Source organism: Buteo buteo, chromosome 11 (assembly GCF_964188355.1).
Source record: "Buteo buteo chromosome 11, bButBut1.hap1.1, whole genome shotgun sequence".
In the NCBI taxonomy this organism is placed as follows: Eukaryota; Metazoa; Chordata; class Aves; order Accipitriformes; family Accipitridae; genus Buteo; species Buteo buteo.
Window position 1 is genome coordinate 28,923,309 of NC_134181.1, and position 22,761 is coordinate 28,946,069.

The 22,761-nt window shown below is 39.9% G+C and overlaps 1 protein-coding gene across 6 annotated transcripts in view; it reads right to left on the reverse strand.

The window, feature by feature from the left end:
• Positions 1-704: 704 nt before the first annotated feature.
• Positions 705-22,761, reverse strand: part of KIAA1671 (KIAA1671 ortholog) — an 87,040-nt gene continuing 64,983 nt past the window's right edge. For 4 of the 6 annotated variants that reach the window (XM_075041141.1, XM_075041140.1, XM_075041144.1 and 1 more), the window contains 7 exons: positions 14,507-14,625; positions 8,097-8,352; positions 5,890-6,064; positions 4,697-4,824; positions 4,176-4,315; positions 3,922-4,004; positions 705-3,376 (listed from right to left, as the gene is read on the reverse strand). In XM_075041141.1, coding sequence (XP_074897242.1) covers positions 3,926-4,004; positions 4,176-4,315; positions 4,697-4,824; positions 5,890-6,064; positions 8,097-8,352; positions 14,507-14,625 — 897 coding nt within the window. In that variant the 3' untranslated portion in view covers positions 705-3,376; positions 3,922-3,925. Of the gene's footprint in view, positions 3,377-3,921; positions 4,005-4,175; positions 4,316-4,696; positions 4,825-5,889; positions 6,065-8,096; positions 8,353-14,506; positions 14,626-17,946; positions 18,052-20,503; positions 20,716-22,761 lie in introns of those variants that run through there. The other 2 variants (XM_075041145.1, XM_075041143.1) reach the window with 2 other exon arrangements.

The window sequence follows — 22,761 nt, forward strand, 5'->3', positions numbered from 1 at the left end:
TCAAATTAAAGCTACACAGATCTTAAAAAGGTGAAATTGCAAACAGAACAATAAGAGGGAATCCACAACTGGGGATTCCAATAAAAAGAAACAGAATGGCTGTGTAAATCCCCAACTGACAAACTGAAATGAAGGGAGGATTCCTGGTAATAACGAGAGAAGTGCAATCAGAAAAGAAGTATTTCTAAATTCCACAAACCATGTACTTCCACTTTTTTTAAAAAACCAAACTACTCTACTAATGCAGCTTTTTAAGCAAACAAAAAAAGCTGAGAAGCTGTAATGGAAGGGACGAGGGCTCTGCACTCCATGGGGAGTGCCAGCATCTCCATCACATTTGTTATTACTCAGACACTGTTAGGACAAGAGTTGAAACGTGCTCCAAGGCAGGTTCCAGTATTTAATGAAAAAGCATACCTGAAGAAAGTGCTGAAGCTAAGAGCTCACTCCCATCTCGTATTAACAGCAAAAAATCAGTATGTGGCAACAAAAGTAAAAGCTTAAGAAATTCAAGCAGCATTATTTGGAATTAAAATATAGAATTAAAAATATAGAATTATATAAAGTGTATTACAGTATGGTCTATCATTTAAGAAGTAATAACATATTTATGTATCTTTTATTACATAGTGGTAACCTGAAGAGAAGGAAGTAGATATTTAATCCATGTACAATATAAAGAAATGATAAAGCAGAAAAAACACTTTGCCATTCAACAACATTCTAAAGATGCTTTTTAATTAGACATTTAAGCATTAAACATTTCTCAGTAGTAGGTTAAACTACTAAATACAGTAAGTTTCAGTGCATTGTCCAAGCAGATGTGGAAATGCATACACATTCAAAGGGCTTTGTGGAAACCTAGTATTAATCCCCTCAGTTTCCTCAAACACAGAGCAAACACTGCATTTAAAAATTTCTGGCCTTCATTTGTTAGACCAAAAAACCAGTATATCCTCCAACTATTGGTAATGCAACACTGTCAACCTGCTGAATTCAAAAATCATGCCTGTGTAAATATTCTTGTAAGCAGGGGGAATTTACCGATTTCTAGATACTGTTTAAGGTAAGCCCCACTTCATCTGAGTAACAGTAAGAAAAGCAATCGTCATTCTTCTCTCACACCTGCAAACGCTGCTGCTCAGGGCTGGCTGAAGTGTGTGTGTCGCACATGGTGTACAACTGATGGCACCCTTGAGTGCTGCCATAAAAAAAAAATATCCCAAAAGACACATATGCAAAGCTTATCTTAAAGAGTCACCTTTTCCACCATCATCTAAAGAAAAGGGAAGAAGAAAATATGTGCAACATTTTCAAATTAGCTAAGAGGAGCTCTTTAACAGTCTGGTCAACTGCATTCAAGTGGAAGTCCATCTCCCATCGCCCAGGGTTAAAAGCCACACAGAATGAAATGCTTGGCAGAGATCTTGGGTGATCATTTCTTGATTGGTAGCAGAAGAGGCTGTAAAACTGTAACGGCAGCAACAGCTCTGATGTGAAATAGGGCAAAGCAGCAAGTAAAGATTTTTCACATAAAAGTATTCGTTGCATCTCCATTAAGCACAGGGAGCTGCTATCGGAACTAAATCTGGGAGAGAGATGCGCATATGGGACTTGTCTCCTGACATACTGCTGTTATTTCCTACGAGCAGACTGGGACTAAAAATCACCTCATCTGTGACTCCTCCATGAGAAGAGTTGGCACATGGTTTTGGCAGCTACAAGCTTGATAGACAGCAGACCAGGCATGCCACTCTGGCTAGCAGATGCACCATTGTGGTAACCCCACGTAAATCAAGCTTTCCGAAACACTGATCATAAAACAAAAAAAAAAAACAAAAAACAAAAAAACCAACAAAAAAAAAGTGAAATGAGTTCAAGTGCTGGTGCTTTAATATCGAGAGAAGCCCATCAGCAGGACACGGGAAGTGCAATGCGAGGAGCAGCATCTGCTCCTGCTCCAGCCCCACTGCTGCCACGCCGACCCACCCGGCGCAAGGGCCGCTGGCGCTTCTGCCGTGGCAGGCTCTGCCCAGCCCCACGCTACAGGAGGGCACCAGGGGAGGAGAACGCTCCCATCTCGCTTCGTTTTCCCACATTGCTGCTTTCTTAGTCAAGTTGTGAGGCATACCGACATGGCAGAATAACCTCCCTCGTTGGGCTACATTTTTAAAGGTTTACTGAAAAGAGCACTTATTTGGGGAAAGAATAAAGTATGTCTTAAATGGACATCTCGGTTCATATTTCAGAATCTGTATTCAAAGATATTAACATATTTGAGATATTAGTGATATTCATCACACCCGTGTTATGAGATATCTATACCACTATTATAACATTGGTCTTACCAAAAGAAGAAAAGTAAATCAACTGAGAAACTGAAGATCACATTTAGGTTATCCCACAAAATCAGCATAAAAATAAAAACTTAAACCTGGTATTTACAGATTAACAAATAAAAATATGAAGTGGGACTATCCAAACTGCTATTAAAGTGACATTCAACAATTAACTGGAACCCTGATATGAGTGTAACATCCTCCCTCTTCCCTTCCTTTTTTGTTATAAAAACAGTATTTACTTTTTTTTTTTTTTTTTTTTTTTTTTTTTTTTTTAAAGAGAACTGGTTGACATTATTGCTTGATCCTTTTTAGGAAAGACGTTCCAATGAAGCAATTATTCCACATGCTGACAAAACACAGAATATACCATTTCAAGAGTGACAAAAGTTAACATTTTGTTCATCTAAAAATTATATTTATCTGCTAGGTCAGCAGATCACGTGTAAATATAAGCCAATCAAAAATACATTTTACAAAAAATAATCAAGTTTCCTTTTTCAATATGGCAGTAAACATAATTTGTTCTTTCACTCTCACCTTCCACAAACTTCATTCTAAATAGGAGCTTACTATTTTTTCACAAAAAAAAGATAAATTTGATTAAAATTGTTATTTTCATAAACAAACACAAAGCCCAGCCTTACACCTGACATGTCTACCAAAAGTCATACTTTTGAGTTGCTGAACACCTACGTAGAAATGTAGTCTTTGTTCAACAGTGAGGGGACTTTTCTGGTGCACAGCACTCCTAGATCAAATATTACAATCTTTCAAGACTTTCTGAAGTGCTAACTATGAACCACCGGTTCTTCTTCCAGGCAGGTCTAAAGTGACCCTCCTCCCATATCTGAAAAGATACAGCTTTGTATTTGACTATGAATATTAAGCAGCTTTCTCCACAAAACAGGAAGGCACCATGCACATAGCAGTTGAGGCAGGAAGCAAACAGCAGCAACATGACAAGTGAATTTTAGGTTCAGATGAGTTAAGGCTTCTGTTAAACTTCTTTATCTTCTTCTAGTTAGAATCACTATCTGGAAAGAAAAAACAGAAGCAATTGAAGGAATGGTATGACATGGTCAAGAAAGCAGTCAGACCCCTCTCAACGTTTGTAACAGGAAACCTCCCACAAATGCATATTACTGTTGTAGCGTCATCTTGTTCTCGTCCTATTTAATGCACTAAATGCTCAAGGGCTGCCCACAATACTGCTGAAACAACACACCCCAAGGTTTTGAAAATGTGTGCAAGCCTCAGTTATTCAGTGACAGACTCATTCTTGCTTGATGGAACCACTATGAAATCACAGCACAAACAGACCGAGCGTTGTTAAAATAAAATTATGTGCAAAGAATCAGTGAAACTATCACCTGTGGATGAAAACTTCACTTCTACGAAAACTGCCCTGCCTCAACACAGAATCACTTTACATTCCCGGGTGCACGCTTCACGGTAAGTCTGCTTCAATGTTTATGCTCACAGAGCTGTTATACTGACTCATTAAGGAAACATTTTCCGTGTGTGTTTTTATCACTGCATACTTCCACTTAGAAAAGCCCCTCTTTCTGTCGGAAGGTACCTTTTCAAACCTGATTCTCATAATGGCTCTGTCTCTTCTTTGATTTCAGCTCCTTCAGCCACTGAGGAGACTTTTCTTCTGACCTAAGATATAAAAAAAGTACTCTTTAGTCTTTAATTATGAAATCTCATTACAAAACCAAAAAAAGGAAATATACAATTTCCCCTACAGCCTTGAGAAGCCTACTTGCATTATTTTTTTCTCCCACCAAAATGAGTGTTAGCATTTTTCTGACACTGGTGGAAGTCTCTCACCTGTCCTCCTTCTCTACACTGGAGGGCAGCAGTCTGCTACCAGGAGTTCCAAGCGGCAGTTGTGGTTTAGGGGATTTGAACAGCTGAGCAGAATTTATTTCACCAGGACTCTCAGACTCTTGTCTTTTCCGCAGCTGGGCCTAAATATAAAAATAAAGAAAAGGGCTCCTTTTTAAGCCAGCATTCAGACTTTTCTTGGAATACAAAACAAATCACTCAAGATTTATAAAAACTAAAAAATCCACACCTGAAATTAGTGAAGGGATTCCTTATAAACCTATGCAGTTTTGAAAGCGTGTTTGCTATTGCGAAGCTAATTTTTTTCCAAATCACTTAATAGTTCTAGCCAACAGTTAAAAGTGAGAAAAATAACTGCGTGGTTTTTCTACACATCACACACCCCACCCCACACCCAAACAACATTGTCATCTTCAGCAAAATTTCCTAGCTCTCTTCCTAGAGAGCATCTGCAGCTACTGAACCGGTTTAACTCTCATCTCATGTGTTCTGCCTATGTTCACCTTGAGAACAGAGTGGTCCATTCCTGGAAATATGGGAAGTCTCTGAGCTTGTACAGAAGACGATCTCGCAGTATGCTGTATCTTGTCTTCCTCATCAGAATCTTCCTGTTGCATAGTTTTCTTCTCTTCTAATTAATTGTTAAAAAAAAAAAAAAAAAAAAGCGGGGGGGGAAACCCCATTAGTCAGCACACTTTTCATCTATACCTTGTTCTAGATCTCTCCTTCCATTCAAAAATGTATTAAGAGTGGTATTAACACACCACAAGACTGAATTCAGTGCTTCAATAGAGAAAGTACTCAGCAATAGAAAGATTTCTTGCTGACAGAGATGAGGGAGCAGAAGGTACTCCTAATTTAATGAATGTTGCTGCTTCTAAACATCTCAGTTGATCACAGAACATGAGATTAATTTAGATTGGAAGAGACATCTGAAAGTTATCTCGTCCACCCCCTGCTCAAAGCAGGGCTTTGATACAAAGAGGCTGAGTAGCAGAAGTCTGCATACTACAGGGAAAGATGCAGTGGTGTGGTCACCTTTACACGCACTGGATCCTTAGTTGATCCTTACACTCCAGCTTCCAGTACAGCATTTCTTATCAAGGTAAGCCTTCAAAATATTTTAGGTCTGTTAGACCTGCACCAAAGCAACCACCACACAGATAACAGTCTTTCCACTGATTGGGAGGCTACAGAAGAGATCAGTTTGATCACACATTCTCCCATGGGAGGGACCCCACGCCGGAGCAGGGGAAGAGTGAGGAGTCCTCCCCCTGAGGAGGAAGGAGTGGCAGAGACAACGTGTGACAAACTGACCACAACCCCCCATTCCCTGTCCCCCCGCACTGCTGGAGGGGAGGAGGTGGAGAATTAGAGAGTGAAGTTGTGCCCAGGAAGGAGGGGGAGGGGGGGAAGGTATTTTAAGATTTTGGTTTATTTCTCATTACCCTACTCTGATTGCATTGGTAATAAATAAAACTAATTTCCCCAAGTCAAGTCTGTTTTGCCCGTGACGGTAATTGGTGAGTGGTCTCTCCCTGTCCTTATCTCAACCCACAAGCCTTTTGTTTATTTCTCTCCCTTGTCCAGCTGAGGAGAAGAGTGATAGAGCAGCTTCGGTGGGCACCTGGCATCCAGCCAGGGTCAACCCACCATAGTTGATTATGACTAATTATTTCAGATAGTTGAGGGATACCTGTGGAATCTTTAAACATCCAGGTATTATCTGGTTCTTCCATCAAAGAAAATCTATTTTCAAACTCCAGCCCTCTGCTTCTTCTAAGAGAGTGTGAAATAGGAGCCCGACGGCGTCTCTTTTTGCTGAGCTGTACACGAGTTTTCAGCGCACTGGAGTCCAGAATAGTGGTTTGCTATAAAAAGAAACAAAGCCTTTACTTTCAACCAGCCGGAAAATAAAAGTCATCCCCTCCATAACGATTTCCCAACCTCGTTTAATGCATTAACCCATTCAGTTTAATTAAACTATATGTATTTGTCTGATTATTATTCTTGTAGTTACTTAAAACTATATTAAAAAGAATTTACAATGAGGATATGCTACACTGTGGCTAACTGGGTGCAATGCTGGTTCTTTGATCTCTCTTGGCTGTGGATGTCTGATCTACATGAATTATTTTCACTAAATTAATAGAGAAATAACTGCAATAAATAGGATTTTGGTGCCTAGACTGTTTTAAGAATACAGGCCTTGCTAGCTGGTAACAGCTGAAGGCCAATAAGACTGGGATCTAAAACGAGCAACTACACAGAATTCTCTTGTAGTAGAGCGCTGCAATTTCATTGTTCTGACAGGTTGCCATCCCCAGAAATTTCAAGCCACTCACCAGCAACCAGGAGACTGTAAGTTAAGTGTCACGGCATTCAGAAAGTTTCTGTGATCAGTCATTTCAAATACAACCATCTCTGTGCATGACGGTTAGGCAATAACATTTACAGAGCAAAAGAAGGTGGTGTAATTTATTTATTTATTTATTCAAAGCAATTTGTTGTTAGAGACTTGCCTGTAATCAGCAAACATCACTAAGCCTCCTATTGTCCTTTGGAAGATGTGTTTTTATGTCTTTTCAAGAGATTTCAGGTCAGGAATAAACTACTCATTAAAACAGCATATTGTCAGCTGTACTTGAAGCTATTAATGTTTTAAAGAGACACCTTTAGCTGTCTAGGGAACGGCACAATACAGGACCATCTCCACTACCTGCAGAACCACTGACAGACAAAGTGCTGTCTGCCCTGCTCTGGGCTACTAACACTTCCTTTACAGAGCAAAAAAAATGCACTTGGGATATCCTGCCAAAGGATTATTAACTGATACTATGGCCAAGGTACATACAGTTAGGGATCTCAAAGCAACAGACCACCAAACATGGCCTCTGCTTCAGAGCTGGAGTGGGCTGGAAAATGAGAGCAGCACCCACTTTGGCAAAACATAGGTTTCTGCAGTTCCTCATAGACAGCAACACCAGAGGAGAACGGAGCTGGCTGGAGGCACTTTCGAACAGCCTACGCAGGAAGCAGCTGTGATTTTAACAGTCAATTTTGGTGCACCAGACCAAACTGCCTCCGCCACAAACCTGCTTGGATCCTTCCTACGTTTTGCAGAGCAGTCTACTCCTCAATTCAGAAGGCGTTATGGCACTTCGACAGGCAAGGCGGTGTATCTGAGACCTTCCTAGCAGCTGCATGATCCATTTAAGTTGGGAATTTTACCAATATATCTGCCATTAGATATAATTAAAAAAAGGCACACCAATTCTACTAAAGAAAAAGTAGTACTTCCTAGATCCTATAGTGAAAAACTACAGTTGTGTTAGTGCTTTCAAAGAACACTAAACCTCATCTAACTGTGTATGGCCAGAAATTACTGTTCTTATACTAGCTGCAAGATTCTTAAGTATGAAAAAAATCCTTAAAAATGCAATTGCAAGCTCCTACAGAAAGAGATCAATTGTAAATAGGAAAAATATTAGTAAATGTCTCTATAGCCTTAAATCTGCATGGCTTATAGCATAGCAGTCACTAGCTATTTGTGTTAATTATGTTTCCAAAGTTCACAGAGCCATCGAACTCTTCTGTTACAGCTCACTGAGGAGCAGAAAGAGAAACAGCAACTTTATTAAGCCACTGGCAGACATTATCTGAGGCCAATAGCTTTTTGGAATCTCTCAGAACCTAAGCGTTACAGGAACTAGAAGGACTTTGTAGCTTTGATCTTAAACTTTTCAGGCAGGAAATCAGCTGGGAAAATTCAATGTGATAAAGAAAATGCAGAAGAAGATGGAGTGCAAAGCGTCCAGAAAATACTGCTTTGCAGTGATTAACGCGGGTAACAATATAGTTAACGTAGAAGGAGAACTTCTATTTCTCATTATGGTAACTTACATCAATGAAAGAGAAATCAGTGGTCTTTTCATCAGGGTAGGTGTCTCCCGGAGGAGGTAAGTCAGTCCCATCAGTAGAGTCCATGTCAGTGCTGGAACGGTCCAAACTTGTGCTCCTTTGGTCTTTTGAGAAGTCATGGTGATCAACCAGGGAGGCAGGTTCTGTTTGAGAGGACAGTGAAGACGGGTGGCTATTTGGAGGTTGCTTTCTCGTTGAAATGACATCGTTTTCCGAGGAAGGAGATTCAGGCACAAAGCTGCAAATTAAAATGAAATATATGAGACTTCAGGGTAAACAAATGCATGCAAGCATTGCTTGGATCACACATATTCAGCAGATGATAAATAAAGGTAGAACTGAAACTGTAGCTAGAAGTAACAAAGGCATCTTTGGAGGCAGCAGGTACCAGCCGCAAGGGTGTGAATCACTTGTGTTATCGCAGCTTTTTACCCATTTGGATTTACAGTGTATTGAATAATGCGAGTATGCAGATAAATGGTAATAATTTGATTGTAACATGGTTTTATTGCTTGGGGTTTCTTTTCCCCAGCACAAAGGCCCCTTCAAATAAATACAGGCAAATGAGATGAGGGAAATAGCGAGCTGCTTAAAAACTGCTTAAATTTGCCCATTTGATATATAACAGCAGCAGACCTTACGCTTTGGCACTGTATACATTTTAAAACATTGTGAAGAGTAATACCCTGTTTACAGGCCACAGGCAAAGAGCAACTGTTAAAAGATTTTTCTTGTTCATCCAAAACTATCTTAAATACATATAAATGCTTATAAATACAAAACAATAAATACTTTTTTACTGCAAGGGGATTCCCGCAGGACACTACAAATTACTTGCAGCACTTTCAAGAACACACCTTACAAGCACATCCGTTGTTCATGGTCCCATCTTTTCCCTAGGAGGGCACTGGTTTTCTTATATATATAGGTATCTCAAAAGCATATTTATTTTAATTTAATTCATATTCATCTATTATTAATATAGTATTATATATTATATAATTATATATATCTACCATAGATATATAAGCTGTATGCACACTTTCTGAAATCACAAGAAGGCTGTGTATACACGTCTGGACCTGAAGAAAATGTGAGTGTACTGGGAAAGGCCTCAGCCACCATGGCAGCTCCTACAACACAGTTTGTGCTCCATGCACACCCAGCAGCAGGTGTGAGTCATTTCCATTTCACATAACTCCAAGGAAACTGAAGCATCTTTAGCAGCCCAGAGGACTTAAACATTTTTGGGATGCAATTTTTACATGCTAATAGATATTGGATTTTAAAAAATTGCATCCCTTATGTTCTGACAGAAAGAAGGGTCTCTTGGTGCTATCCTGAGATAACAGCTCCTCCACTTGACCTGTATTAGATCTTGTTTCTCTTATTGCCTCTAGTTTTGGTCTGTAAGAGACAAGGAACACAAACAACAGTAACCCAGTGAACGCTAATTGCCAAGATGTGAAAGAGGAGAGAGGACATTGCTAGTTTAGGTGGATTGGATCCTATTGGAAAGTTTAGCAGTTTTTAAGCAACAACGTGATCACACAGAAGTGCTACAGGCTCATCGATTCACTCCTGCCAGGCAGGAGGTCTGCTGGCTTCAGAGTGGGTGACGTTAAAACATGCAAAGAGTGAACTGGCAGGGAAGGGGACTGGAAAGGGGCAAGAAGAGGGCTGGAAATCACTCCAGAAAGCTCTGCAGGGGAGAGGCTGAGCCAGTGCCTCTGGACTGGGGACAGCAGCAGGGACAAACATCCTATGCTCCTCACTATGCACATTCGTAGCATGGAAACTAACCTGTGAGATGCCCACCCAACTGCAGAAGTGGTTCTCTGAACCAACCATTCTCCTAAAAAGCTTCTCTCTTATTTCAGGATATATTTCGGAGAGAGCTGCCCATCCAGCCAGCCAGAGGTTTTTCTCTTCCATGGACGCTAGCGAGCGCTGAAGGGAGCGGTGGGCAGCAGGTGGCACCCTCAGGCAGGGCTCTACGAGCAGCGGTTTTTGGGGTGCCACGGGGAGTGCACCAAGGGCAGCAGGACCTGCACCCCAGCGGTGTGATCCTCCCAGTGTATTCCTAGAAATCTTCCCTTTGCCTAGACTAACAGAAATGAGTTGTAGTGTCAGGCCTGAAAGCTCTATACAGTTATGTGTCTCCCTTTGTCACACAGGTTGGAGTACTCCTTTAAGCAGCAGGAGCTTGTAAGAAACACAGCAAGACTTTACTCTCAGTAAAAATAGGACTGTCTTGCTTCTAATTTTAGGAGTTTCTAGTTTAAAAACCAAAACCTGAAGTATTGAAGGAGTTCAGGTTTTTTTCCTCTGCTTAACAAGAGTCTTTTGTCACTAAGCACCTTTTCTTGAGCAAGCATCTAGCTCAACCAAAAAAATCTGAACACATGTGTAAGAATATATGCTCATTTTTTAAACAATAGACCTAAGTATTTGGTAAAGTCTACAGTGATAGCCATCTTGGGAGGAAAACACTCAGGAGTCTAGTGTTGAATAACAACTTTCTATCAAGCAGCAGTACATGATATAATTTCCAGTCTGGCAGAGTGAACACTGCACAGAGGATTTCCAGCACACGAGCAGAGTGAATGCTTCTTCCCTCCTTCAGCAGTGGGCCCCAGGATAATTAAGAAATGGTATTAATGAGCTCCAGGGGGAAGTTTTTGTCTAGTATTTTTGCTTCAAATGATATTTGGTATCTGCAGCGTTAGGCTTTAGATCCACTAGAATATGGAAAAACGTGGAGATGGAAGACAATCTGCAGACTTACCACCTTTCATGGAAATTAAAATGTATATTAAAAGGATCCTGTCTGATTTGCACATCTCCAGAAAGCCTCTTCCCTTCTGCCTCCTAGGGCTACAGCTAATACAACTCAGTGCAGTTTTTCAAACTGAAATATCTGAGAGTAAGCAATGGCGGAAACACAGATGAATTTACACTGATTAGTGGTTTCTAATTCACAAACCTTTCTAATGGATTCTCCTTCAGAGTTCTTGCGCAATTATAGCATCCTTACACAATAAACACTGTGGCACAGCTAATCACCAAACGCGGCAAGGATGACTTGAGTACAAACACTCTTATGCACAGTGGATTCTTTCCATCTGAGCTGCAAACTAGGGGGAAAATTCCCTTCAGAATAATGGTCAAATATTGAAATTTAAAATGTTTTCAGTTCTCATTACTGAGATGCATTATGCATCTTTTTCTATTACTTCATTAAGATTTCAAGTTTTACAAGCATATCCATAAGCTACCAATGATGTTCAACAGGTACCATATACAGAGACTTGCTTCTCTGAAAAATTATCCCTCGTGTAGTGCACACAAATATCAGCAGAATGGTTATCACAAATATGCAATAAACTAAGATCAATCTTCACTTTCAATTGCAATTAAATTTAATCAGTTTTAGCACGACAGTGCTAAGAGGCCATAAAGAATGTGTTGCTTCATCATGTGAAATGAGGAGTCAAAAAGTAAAGGAATACTGCACTGCTGAAGAGTTAGAATCAAAAGGCAGCTCTGACTATTTGCCTAGGGCATCAAGAAGAAATTATGTCCATTTAAAAATGCCCTTTTATATTCTTTAACTGCAGATTCCCATCTATTACAGGTAGCTGATACCCTGTAGTGAGTTTTCTTTTCTCAAACTTCATTGTAGCCTAGCTTCAAAGATTTGAAGAAACAAATAGCTAAAATCTTATGAAGTCAGAGCTGTATAGATCCATCACCTAAAAACAGGGTTCCTTTTCTGTAAAAGGGAATAATTTTTCTTTATGAAGACTGTTCTGATCTAAAAGTAGGATTTTTCTGCGATGCCAACCTGGAAAAGATTACTAAAGCACTTGAGAAAAAATAAAAATAAAATCTTTTAGATAAGCTAAGAAAAATCCAGTAACATCTCCAAATTAAACCATCTCCTTCCATTCTAAGAAGTTATTTGCCAAAGCCCATTGCAACCAGCCAAGAGCAGCCCCTTACGCTTATTCCAGCAGTGACTAAGTTCTAGTTGAAAATGATCCTTCCTCCACCTTCCTGAAAGCTTATCTAGTCAAAGGACCATGTTTACCCCGTTGCCATGTAGTCACAGCTTTTTATTTTAAATTCACTTCCCTTCTCAGAGAAAATGAGTTCATTCACAGATGCATTACATTAATGAAACACTCCTAAAGAGGCTAAAATAATCACTCCACAACTCAAATACTGGAAAATGCCAGAAACTGGAAGTTCCTCCAACACAGCAGCAGCAGGTGGGTGATATTGTTTTGTCCCTGCTGTCACGGTGTTCCCTGTTTGTTCCCTGGATGCTCTCCCAGGACTCAGGTCACGGTACCCATTCCCCCGGTGCTCTCTCAGCTGTGGGTTTGGCTTATGGCCGAATGCCAGCCGGGAGAGCATATCGGGGTGCGTGAGGAATGCAACACCACGGGCCGTACAGCTGGCAAGATATAAAGTCTAAGGGAAGTGAGCCAGGCAAAACAGGAAAGCTGAATTATCAAAGTCCCCTGTAAGTTCCTGCCTCTGGGCCAAGCAGGGGAGGAGATGACAAGGCAAGGGCTGGATGCAGAGACATGCTCCAATCACCAATGGCAAGAGGAGGAGAACGTTTGCACTTGTCCTGGCAGAGGCCTTCTACTTCATAAAAAATAAACTGCAAACAAAATGCAGTTTCAGTATATTCCAGGAAGATTTCCATTATTAATGTAATATTTAAAAGTACATTACTCTCATTCCTCTCCAAGTGCTTGAATTAATACACCAGTAATACTCCCACGATGAACCAACCATAAGTCAGGCTAAAGCAGAGCAAGGGCATGGCAAAATGCTGAAAAGTCACTACAGAGTTATCGTTACCCTGTAAAAAAAGAAAAAACTAAACATTTCTTACAGTGGAAACAAAATTCCAGGACATGGGGATTGAGTTCAATACTTCAATAAACCAGGATTTTTAGGTGGAGCTTTTCTAATCAGAAGAACCCTCCAGGTTTGAAATAACATTCAGATGCTGTCTGTTTTGGAGCCAAGACAAGCACCTTTATTAAGAAACTGATTTCAGAAAATGCGTATAACATACTGAAATCAAAGTTAATTTTACCGAAGACTTGGATGTCACCGTTGACATGTTGCTTAGCTCACTGAACCTCAAGCTGAAAGCTACCCTGATTTCATAAGCAATAAAATATTTATAACACACAGTTCTCAAGTGTAGCACACACCAAATATAATAGACATTAATGTCTACTATAAGATCTCAACAAGTATAGCATTAAAAAGAACCAGACAAAATGCTATTTTCATACTACACTGAGCAGATAGGATATTGGCTCAAACAGTGTAGATCAAGCTATAATTTACACAACAGGTGTAAATTATAAAAAACCTCACACTTTAATGCTCTAGGTTTATTTCATCAAATCATTTTAATAACAGAAAAGCAGCAGTAATACCAGCTTTCATTCAACTGATATTCCATTTCATCCTCCGCTTCACCTCACTAAAATGCTTCAGAGTTAGTGAGATGTGGAGATTGTACCCCAAGGTTTATCAGGGCACATTAAGAGGTGCACCGCACGTCATCCTGCTGTTGGAGCAGGTGCCTGGTGTTCAGAGCACCAGTTTAAAATGGATTTTGCCGTTCAGCCTACCTGGTAGCACAGCTTTTAAGGCAATGGTAATTGGTATGGGAGAGACCAAATTTACGAAAGAAATAAAACAAACCCCCAAACTGTTAGTGTACCCTGTCTAACCATAATCAGATACTTCCTTACCTACCTGAGAAGGAGGAAATCACACACTTTCAGCAAAATCTTCCCAGAACCCTAGTTTTACCCATCAGAGGCATGTATCACACAAGCAGGTAATCAGTTTATAAATGTGAAAATGTACATTTCTAATTATAATAGAAACACATAAATACAAAGCATAAAAGAAGTTTTACTACCTACATTAATCTAGTCAAAGCCATTTGGTGTATTTATTGAGAAAGCCTGTTTTTCCCATATCTTCTTTCTATCATTTTAGCACTAAAAAATAACATCTAACTTGGGTTTCACTCACTAGCAGACTTGTTAAATCTATTCCAGTCCAAGCGGGTTTTGTCATTGCTTATAAAAGTGGCGATACTGCATTCTCACTGAAGGATGGGGTTTAAATTTCAAACCTTATTGCAACTTGCAGGTGTTAAAGAAATATTTCTTCACCTATAGACTAAAGAAACTGTATAGTCACTGAAACTGAGCATGCAACTTCAGAAAAAGCATACATGTACACACATGTGCACATATACACAACCAAACCAATGGTTTCTTCTCTTATTCAGCTAAGAAAAAGCTTGCACGCATGGTAGAGGGGACCTTGCTCACCCTTACCTGTCCCCACTGTGCCTCTGCTCATTCCAGGTGCCATACTGGCTGTCGGGCTCCTGCACGAGCGTGTCTGTGTCCTTTGCTCCTGGGGGCTGTCTGGAGAAGCACTGCTTCAGCTGATCCTGCAATGAGACAATGGAAACATTTCAGCATTCCTTTAGCCCTTGGCCAAATGATTAACAGATTTTATCTGCAATGGTGTTTTTGAATCTACCAATCCAATTTGGTCAACACAAAACTGGGAATAAATTTAAACATAGAAAACAGCTATGAACTCGGAACAACGATTCTCTATAAAATAATCACTGTTTTCCTGGGCAAATAACTAGTTCTAGGGGCCAGAACTGACTCCCTGATTTTAGTAACATCATATTGCTTTAACATTATTCTTATCTCAGGTTGCACAAAATTTTTAGAAGCAGCTATACAAACACAAAGAATTCTGCTGGGGACTGCATTTAATCTCCCCAAGCGTACAAGGGAAACATCAACTCTACTGCTCTTTTCCTGGGTTTAATATAAGACCCTTTTTTTTTTTTTTCTTTTTTTCAGCTCTTTCTTTGGAAGACATTCAAAATAAAATGCATAAATAAATAAATAAATAAATAAGCAAGCATAATGCCAGACACTAGAAAGCCTTTGACAAATTGATGTGTGTTAATGCGAAGTTCAAACACAACGTACAACGTAGGACAGACCACGGTGTTTTTGATGTGTTCTACTCTGACCTCCCATTTCCTAAGTATCTTTATTTCATAGATCTACTGCTCTCATAAGAGGGAAACAGTGCATCTAAGCCCCTTCCCTTTCAGGGGAGAGAAGTGGGTCAGCTGCTGCTGCTGGCACCCTAGATTTGCAGCAGACCAACGTTAATACGCTTCAGAATATAGCACTGTGGAACCTTTTGTTTTGCAGTGGTATTGAGTTACACACTGAAGTTAGGTAGTTACTGAAATTAATACATTGTGCATAGACAATTAAATGTTGGCCCCTTTCGCATTCGTTATCCAGAACAAATGCAAGTATGGCTTTCAGCGCCACGTCAACTTTGCTTATGAAGATCTCATCTGACAGCAGATTACATCGTTTTCCACCTGTCCTAAGCTTTTTCCCTCTGTAAAAAAAAAAAAAAAAGAAACAACACCCACCCACCCGCTCAAACCCACCTAGCAGAACACGCTGGTGGAAACTACCAATGCATCTATTTCACTTTAGGCAGCACGCACAAAGTAACAACCATATTCAATGAAATGGGGTTTCTTAATTTTATCAGAAAATAAGAGGTTGCATGTTTTCTTGTATCCTTAATTTTGTAAACCTAAAGAATGCTGCCTTAAGACTATAAAAATATTGACATTAAGGGTAATTCAGCAGTACTGATACTTGGCTACTGAAGAAGTCCTACAATGCTCGCATCTTTTGTAAACAAGTTGCTTATTTCCCCAAACGTACTACTGGCCATTGCCATTCTTTAGTTCTATCATATTCTTTGCTGCTGACAAAGTAATCTATTTTAATGCTGAGTGAAATAAAACAAAAAAAGGCTCCATCATTTATTCCAACTATTAAAATGCACCATTACCAGACAAAGTAAAATTCTCAGTTTGTAATACTCAAGTAAAAGAGGGGCTCAGTTTGAGAGTTACAAGAAACAGAAGTTTCCTGCTTTTCATCTTTCAGATGATCCCACAGCCTAATAATTCACTGGTAGTAATTCTTACACTTTATATATAGACATATACATGTACTCCCAGAGGCAAGCTGAGTTCTTATATTTTTCAGTCCATTCCAGGTACAAGCTTTCAACTGTAAGGCATACACTTCTTCTAACAGCTAGGTGAGTGGCAGGGGATGTAGGCTTGTATTTCTTAGAAACCACAGGGCATTTCCTCCCACTTGGCTTGGGCATATGTTCTGCTTTCCACAAATTCCCTCTGTAACTTCATGATTTCATGCTTTGCACCGGGGGCTAAGCTAACACTCCTGGGCTCAGCCTTCTGCTGTCACTTGGTGGCCACAAAACCTTTGGCAAGTTGATTCACTTCTAGGAAAGGCACTAACAAATGCAAATCATTATTCTCGTTTTCCTCCCTACTGTGCATGCTAGTTCAGGGTTTTTTCCAACTTGATGCTTGTTAAGAATTTTTTTCCAACCTCAATCTCACATTACAAGTTACCGCATTTTTGTAATCAATATGTACAGAGTATTTATTAGCTTTTGCCACATCTTGCATAGAAAAAGTTGATCTCTATTAAGCACTGTAACTGCAGCATCTGGCAGCCTTAGTGGCAGCACATTCACCTCTACAGCCCTTGCCTGATACCCCAGGGTAACGCTTGCTGCCACAAACAGATGACCAGGCACGAGCACATTACCTTTTTTTTTTTGGAAGCCAGTATTTTCCAGCAGCTACGACTAAAGCACATTATCTCTATGCATGGTATAGCCTGTATTACTTGCTGTATTACTGTATTACTGTATTACTCACATTGTTTCTAGCTAGAAACGTAGTCCAAAAAGCTTAGAAACAGGAATGGGAGCAGCAGAAAAGCAACTTCGTTTTATTGCATGTAGGAGACATTGTTTATAAAAAGTGTTGTGTTATCACAAATGTGATGGTTTTAAGGAGAAAGCATGCACAACCCAGATAATACCATTTTGGCAGTGACAGCAAAGAAATTTAGATGCAAATATATCGCTCATCTGAAGACTCAGTAATTCTTAATAAAATTTTACACTGCTGACAAACTGATCAGCTCATATTCCTCAGTTTAGGGCAACATTTTACTTGATATTATATATATTTGAACTTTGAGATGCGGTTTTATAAACAAAATGACAAAATTAACACTCAAGATAGCAATTCTCTATGCTACAACCAAAACAAGCCTGAAAAAGAAGTAGCATGACTACTTCTGTAGACATTGTGAACTTAAATTCAATAAAACAAACTGAAAAGTCTAAATGTAAGGAATAAACCACTCCAAATTATAAGAGATTACTTTGTTATATTGAGTAATGTTATTGCATTTTGCTTCTTTCTGGAGGAAGCTACTTGTTTCTGAAGAAGACTGTACATCTTTCCGTGATTATTCCTTTCAACCGATACTTTTTGATAGGCCAAATGATTAAGTTGGAAAAAATAAACATTCTTTCAAGCTTACAATTCACTCCTTAGGCCTAATCTATTTAAAGGCTCTGGCTTCTACCAGCTGAGAAGAACCGCAGAGAATTTATTGAGGTACAATAACCTGGTCAGCTAGCTGAGAGAAAAAAGGTACCAGCTATGGCCAAAACAGGGAGAGGTAAGAGGAGCCAATCCTCTCCCCAGCTTGTGGGGGAGGTGTCAGCTGGGGGGACCGAGGGTGATGCAGAAAAGCAATTTATAGCCCGTGCAGCTTGGAGGAGATGGCGTGTGTTGAAGAAGGAAGCGACAACAAACCATAAAGATTATTCTTTCCAGTATGTGACTATTGACAAGCAGAAGAATGATGAGTTTTAGCCATTCTTTTGAAGATCTCTTTTGCATCATCTTTACCACACTCCAGAAAGACTCAAGGCAATCTGGTAATACAGAAGCACTGGGCATCGGGACCTTGGAGGTGCCTGGAAAAATTCATTCCCTTTGTTTTCAAAATGCTTACTCTCAGTTAACTGTAAGCTTATTTTTAAAAAACAGTAGAAGCTAGTTTAAAAAAAAAACAAAAATCACAAAAAAGGATAATTTTCTCTACTTGCATCCTCTTTCAGCCTTCATGCTCTCTGGATAGCACTTAGTAGTTGCTATTAAAAACTTCTGGGTTTTTAAATATCAGTCAAAATAACACAAATTCTGAGAACTATACATATATAACATTAAGTTTTATGACTGAGATCCTTTTAGACAGCAACTCAAATTAGATCATACAGATACATTTGCATTTTCTGGCACTAACATTTTACTTGGAACAACCTTGTGTTACAGACAAAGAGCATGAATGAAGAACAAACCGGGATTACAAATCAAAAGCTTTGAAACATATGACAGATTGGGAAAATAATATAAGACTCACTGAATGTACTAGAGTGACAATTTTCAGGTCTGTCACAAGCCCATTATATCACACATCCCACAGTGCCCTATATCACGTTAATTTACATAAAACCATAGCAGACAGATCGAAGCACCCTACATATTGCCTAGCAGTGCTTGCAACACATCCAGTGGCACAGTAAGGTGCACTAAAGCCAGTTTTTACCCAGTAATGGGAGGAGAAAGAAGGAAATACTTTGTGACGTACTGCTCCCAAACATGACCAGTTTCTGCTTCATACTTTGTTCCCTAGCCTAAATCCTGATTTAAAGCTTATTTCTTCAGATGGATGAAAATAATATTTTCTTTTCTTTTTTTAAATGTCTAATCCACAGAACAAGAGATCCTGCAAGATAAAGAATGGACGCATCCGGCTTTGACTTTTGTTGCTCTTAAGAACAGATCTGCTCTGAACAGAAACCTTTTTTTCTGTAAGAGACAACTACACATTATTAGCTCAACAAACTTGTGCTGATATGTGTGATCCATTCTCTCTATTCATTCCTTGGAAGAAGAAACGGAAGTTGAAGGAGGTGGCACACAACACGTGAGGCTAGGCCAGATACAGCCATTTCCTCGATAAACAGAATATTCATGAAACAGTAAAGGAAAAGTCAGTAAAAGAGGAGTCTGGTGTCATCTTAGTGCACAAGATAAGAAAATTCCTAATTTAGGTTTATTTATAATCACAGAAAAATCTCCCCAATCAAATAAATACTACTCTTGATACAGTAGTCAAATGCCATAATTCTCCATGCTTTGATCTTTAACTTCATAATTCTTATACCCGTAGCCAGGAAAAAATCAATTTAATTTTCACATGAAATAAAACAGCTGAGTTGTATAGTGATTTGCCTCTAGTTCTTCTAAAACGAGACATTATGATTATGCCTCTTTCAGTACTCCCTTGGAATTAAGCTGGGTTTGGCAATAGTCCAGGGCTGATTACTCCTGCAATTTCCAGTTCCTGAAAATGATGCACACACAATATTGGTCCTACCAGCACAAAAATTAACCGTAACTAAGAATGAATGCATACATTTATGTGAAAAACTCTTTTGCACTGATGTGAAATAAAGACCTGGCATATGAGGAATACCAGTTGAAAGAGACCTCATGAGTCAGAATCTGCACAGACAGTTTCAAAAATATCTTTGTTTGCAAAAGAGACCAAGACATCAGACAGCCAAAATGACACCCCACAGCTTGAAGTGCAAAAAATTAGAAGTTAAAATCTACTGGCATAAATTGAATATGAACAGGCAATTGCACAATGGAATGAAATTTTGACCATCTGCCTTGTTAGTACAAAACTCAAAGAGAAGATTTTTTGCTAATTTCTTGAAAAGCTTTTTCTTTTTTTTTTTTCTTTCTCTCTCTCCTTTTTTTAATTAAAAGAAGTCAGAAGTTTGGTCAAATTGCCCATATTCAGAACTCCCCTACCCCTTAAGTGTGACACCACACTTAAGGAGAGTTTACAAGTCCTTCAAAATCCAGAAAACCGTCCCAATTGTTCCCCTGCAATACACGAGGAAGACAGCAATACACATTATTCTATTAAAATTTTATTCTATTATTTTAGAGTTGACTCTGCTTTGAACAGGATACTGGACTAGATGACCTCCAGAGGTCCTTTCTAACCTGAATTATTCTCCAGTTATTCTAATGATTCTAAGGATTATTACTAAAAGGCAAAGTATATATTTTGGACCACTAACAGAATTATCAAGAACATAACACCATATCAAAACCAACCAACCAAAACAAAACAAACAAAAAATCCCCCACCATAATAAGAGGACCTTAGAAACTATACAAGATCTCACAACCCATATATTTTTTTCTTTGTAAGTATCCGAATGCCAATACAGCAAGTGGAAAGTCTAACTTTGTGGAATCACATCCTAGGATTTCCATATATACTTACTATCCGGCGAATTAGTGCTGCCCACAAGGAGTAAGTCATGGTTCAAGACCAATGCTCCAGTTAGGTCCTAGCAATCAGGCGAGAAGATTTTCCAACTCAGTGTTTAAATATATTGTTGAAAGCAGTAACTGCCCTAGTGTAATGTCCCAGGCAGAAGGCAGCACCTTCTGCCTCCCACCCCACCCTCCATGCTGCAGTGACAGATAAACAGTTCCAGGAATTGCACATTTTCTTTCTGACCTCACTGATGAGGAAAGTTAAGAGACCTCCAGCGCAGGCTCCACCCACGGGGATCAATATATGAGGACAACTTCCTCAGCCCTCTCAAATACGGTATTCAGCACAGTATCTTCAAACCAAGGAAGCACTTTACAAACGCTGGAGCCCAAGCCTAAGAGCAGTGACAAAACTAATTGAATTAATCAATCTCAAAACCTCAAGGTCTTTACATTATTATATAGGTCATCCTCACTGCTGCCAGCAGGTAAGGAGACTGCAGTGAGCAGCCTTGGTGTCTGCTCACTAGGAACATCCCGCCGATGAACATCCAGCGACCTCCTGGGTTGGAGAGGTTTAACGTGGCAAGACCGCAGCCACTGCTGCTGCAGGGGTGCACCAGCACACACGCAGGGAGACACAAGTGTGCTCCAACTGCCCCAGCCTGTGTCCGAAAGCACTCACACGACATATTTAGCACTGTTACATCCTAAGGATCCACGCCCTCTACTCAAAATCCCTTTCAGTTGTAAAATATTTAATATTTCCAAGTGCAGTGGAGTCCCACAGTATAAAACATTCTCATAAATGATATCAGCCATTACCTCCTCACTGTTGCTATGCAACCCAGGGCTGTCTCAGCCATATGTGTTTTCTCTACCTCTTCCACTGGGATATGACAAGCAACCACCAGTTATATCTCTAATGTTGAAAGCTGACAGCATTTACCTTACGAAACATGGGTTGGTTTTGGGGGGTGACTGGTTTAATTCTCCACCTTTTCATAGCTTCCCAGCTTGATGCACAGGCCTGAATCCCAACCCCTTCTCCCTGGAAAGGCACAGCACGTATTGCAAAAAAGCAGACCTATGTCTGCAGAAATAAGGGGAAGGGCAGTCGACCCTTCCAGCCCCTAACCCAAGGGAGCAAATGCCAAGAGTAAGTTGTGAACAGCTGGTACCTGAGAGTAACTGGGTGGAGAGGGCAGAGAACATACCAAGCTGCTATAAGCCCATGTACACTGTTAGCACGCTTGCTCTCCCTTAAAAAGCTTTATACTACACCCACAACAGTTCTCACCACTAGTCCTACGGCCTTGCTGATAGGAAAGCCACCCTTAATCTTGGAAGCAAAACTCTTTGCTTCCGTACTGTATTTGAGTTGAATTGAAACAAAACTAAATCCATTGTATTTAATGTATATCCCTTTGAAATGTGTATTTTTACCATAACTTCATGCTACAGTAAAAATATTTCCACCTTAATCAAAACACCCAAACTGTGCAACAGACCTAAACACTACAAATTATTTGAAAAGCAACTTAGCACAGAGCTGACAGGGATCCTCCTCGCCACACCAGCACAAAAACATTCTCTGCACACAGCGACAAAGGAGCCAGAGGAAATCACAGCCAGCAAGATTTACTCGAGTTCAAAAAGCATGTTCCCAGCAACACCTTTTCAGCCTAAACTTGGAACTCCCAAGAGGCTGAATACCATCACAGCTCCCCAAACCCCTGCATTTTCCACACCTTTTAGACATAGAAAATGACTTCCCCGGCTTGCCGGTCTTTAGCTAATTGCTTCTCCTCCATTAATGGATCTTTCTCTCATAAGCCCCAGCTCTGCCATGCCTCCCGGGAGCCAGGTCCAGCTGAGAGACTCGCAATTTGAAAGGCAGCAGCACCAAAGAGAGACCCAGAGTCTACCTGGAGCTGACTCTGGCCACAACAGAGAATGTGGCCAAATTAATCCAGATGAAGTTCATTTTGCCAGGAATCTGACTACCATTGTGCAACAAAATCTACACACTGCTTTTGCAGTGACTCTCAGTGAAGTTAACCTCCTCGGTCCATTGAGGATTCAAAGACGTTTTAGAGTGTGTCATTTTTTATACCCTGAAAATAGAGCTGCTATAACTTGCGTGAACACTCACCACGCACTTATCATGTGGTTTCAGCGCAAGGCTGAAGACAGAGCAGAGGTTGACTTGATGTGCAAAAAGCAGACAAGAACCAAATTCTAAATATATACCTTGCTAGG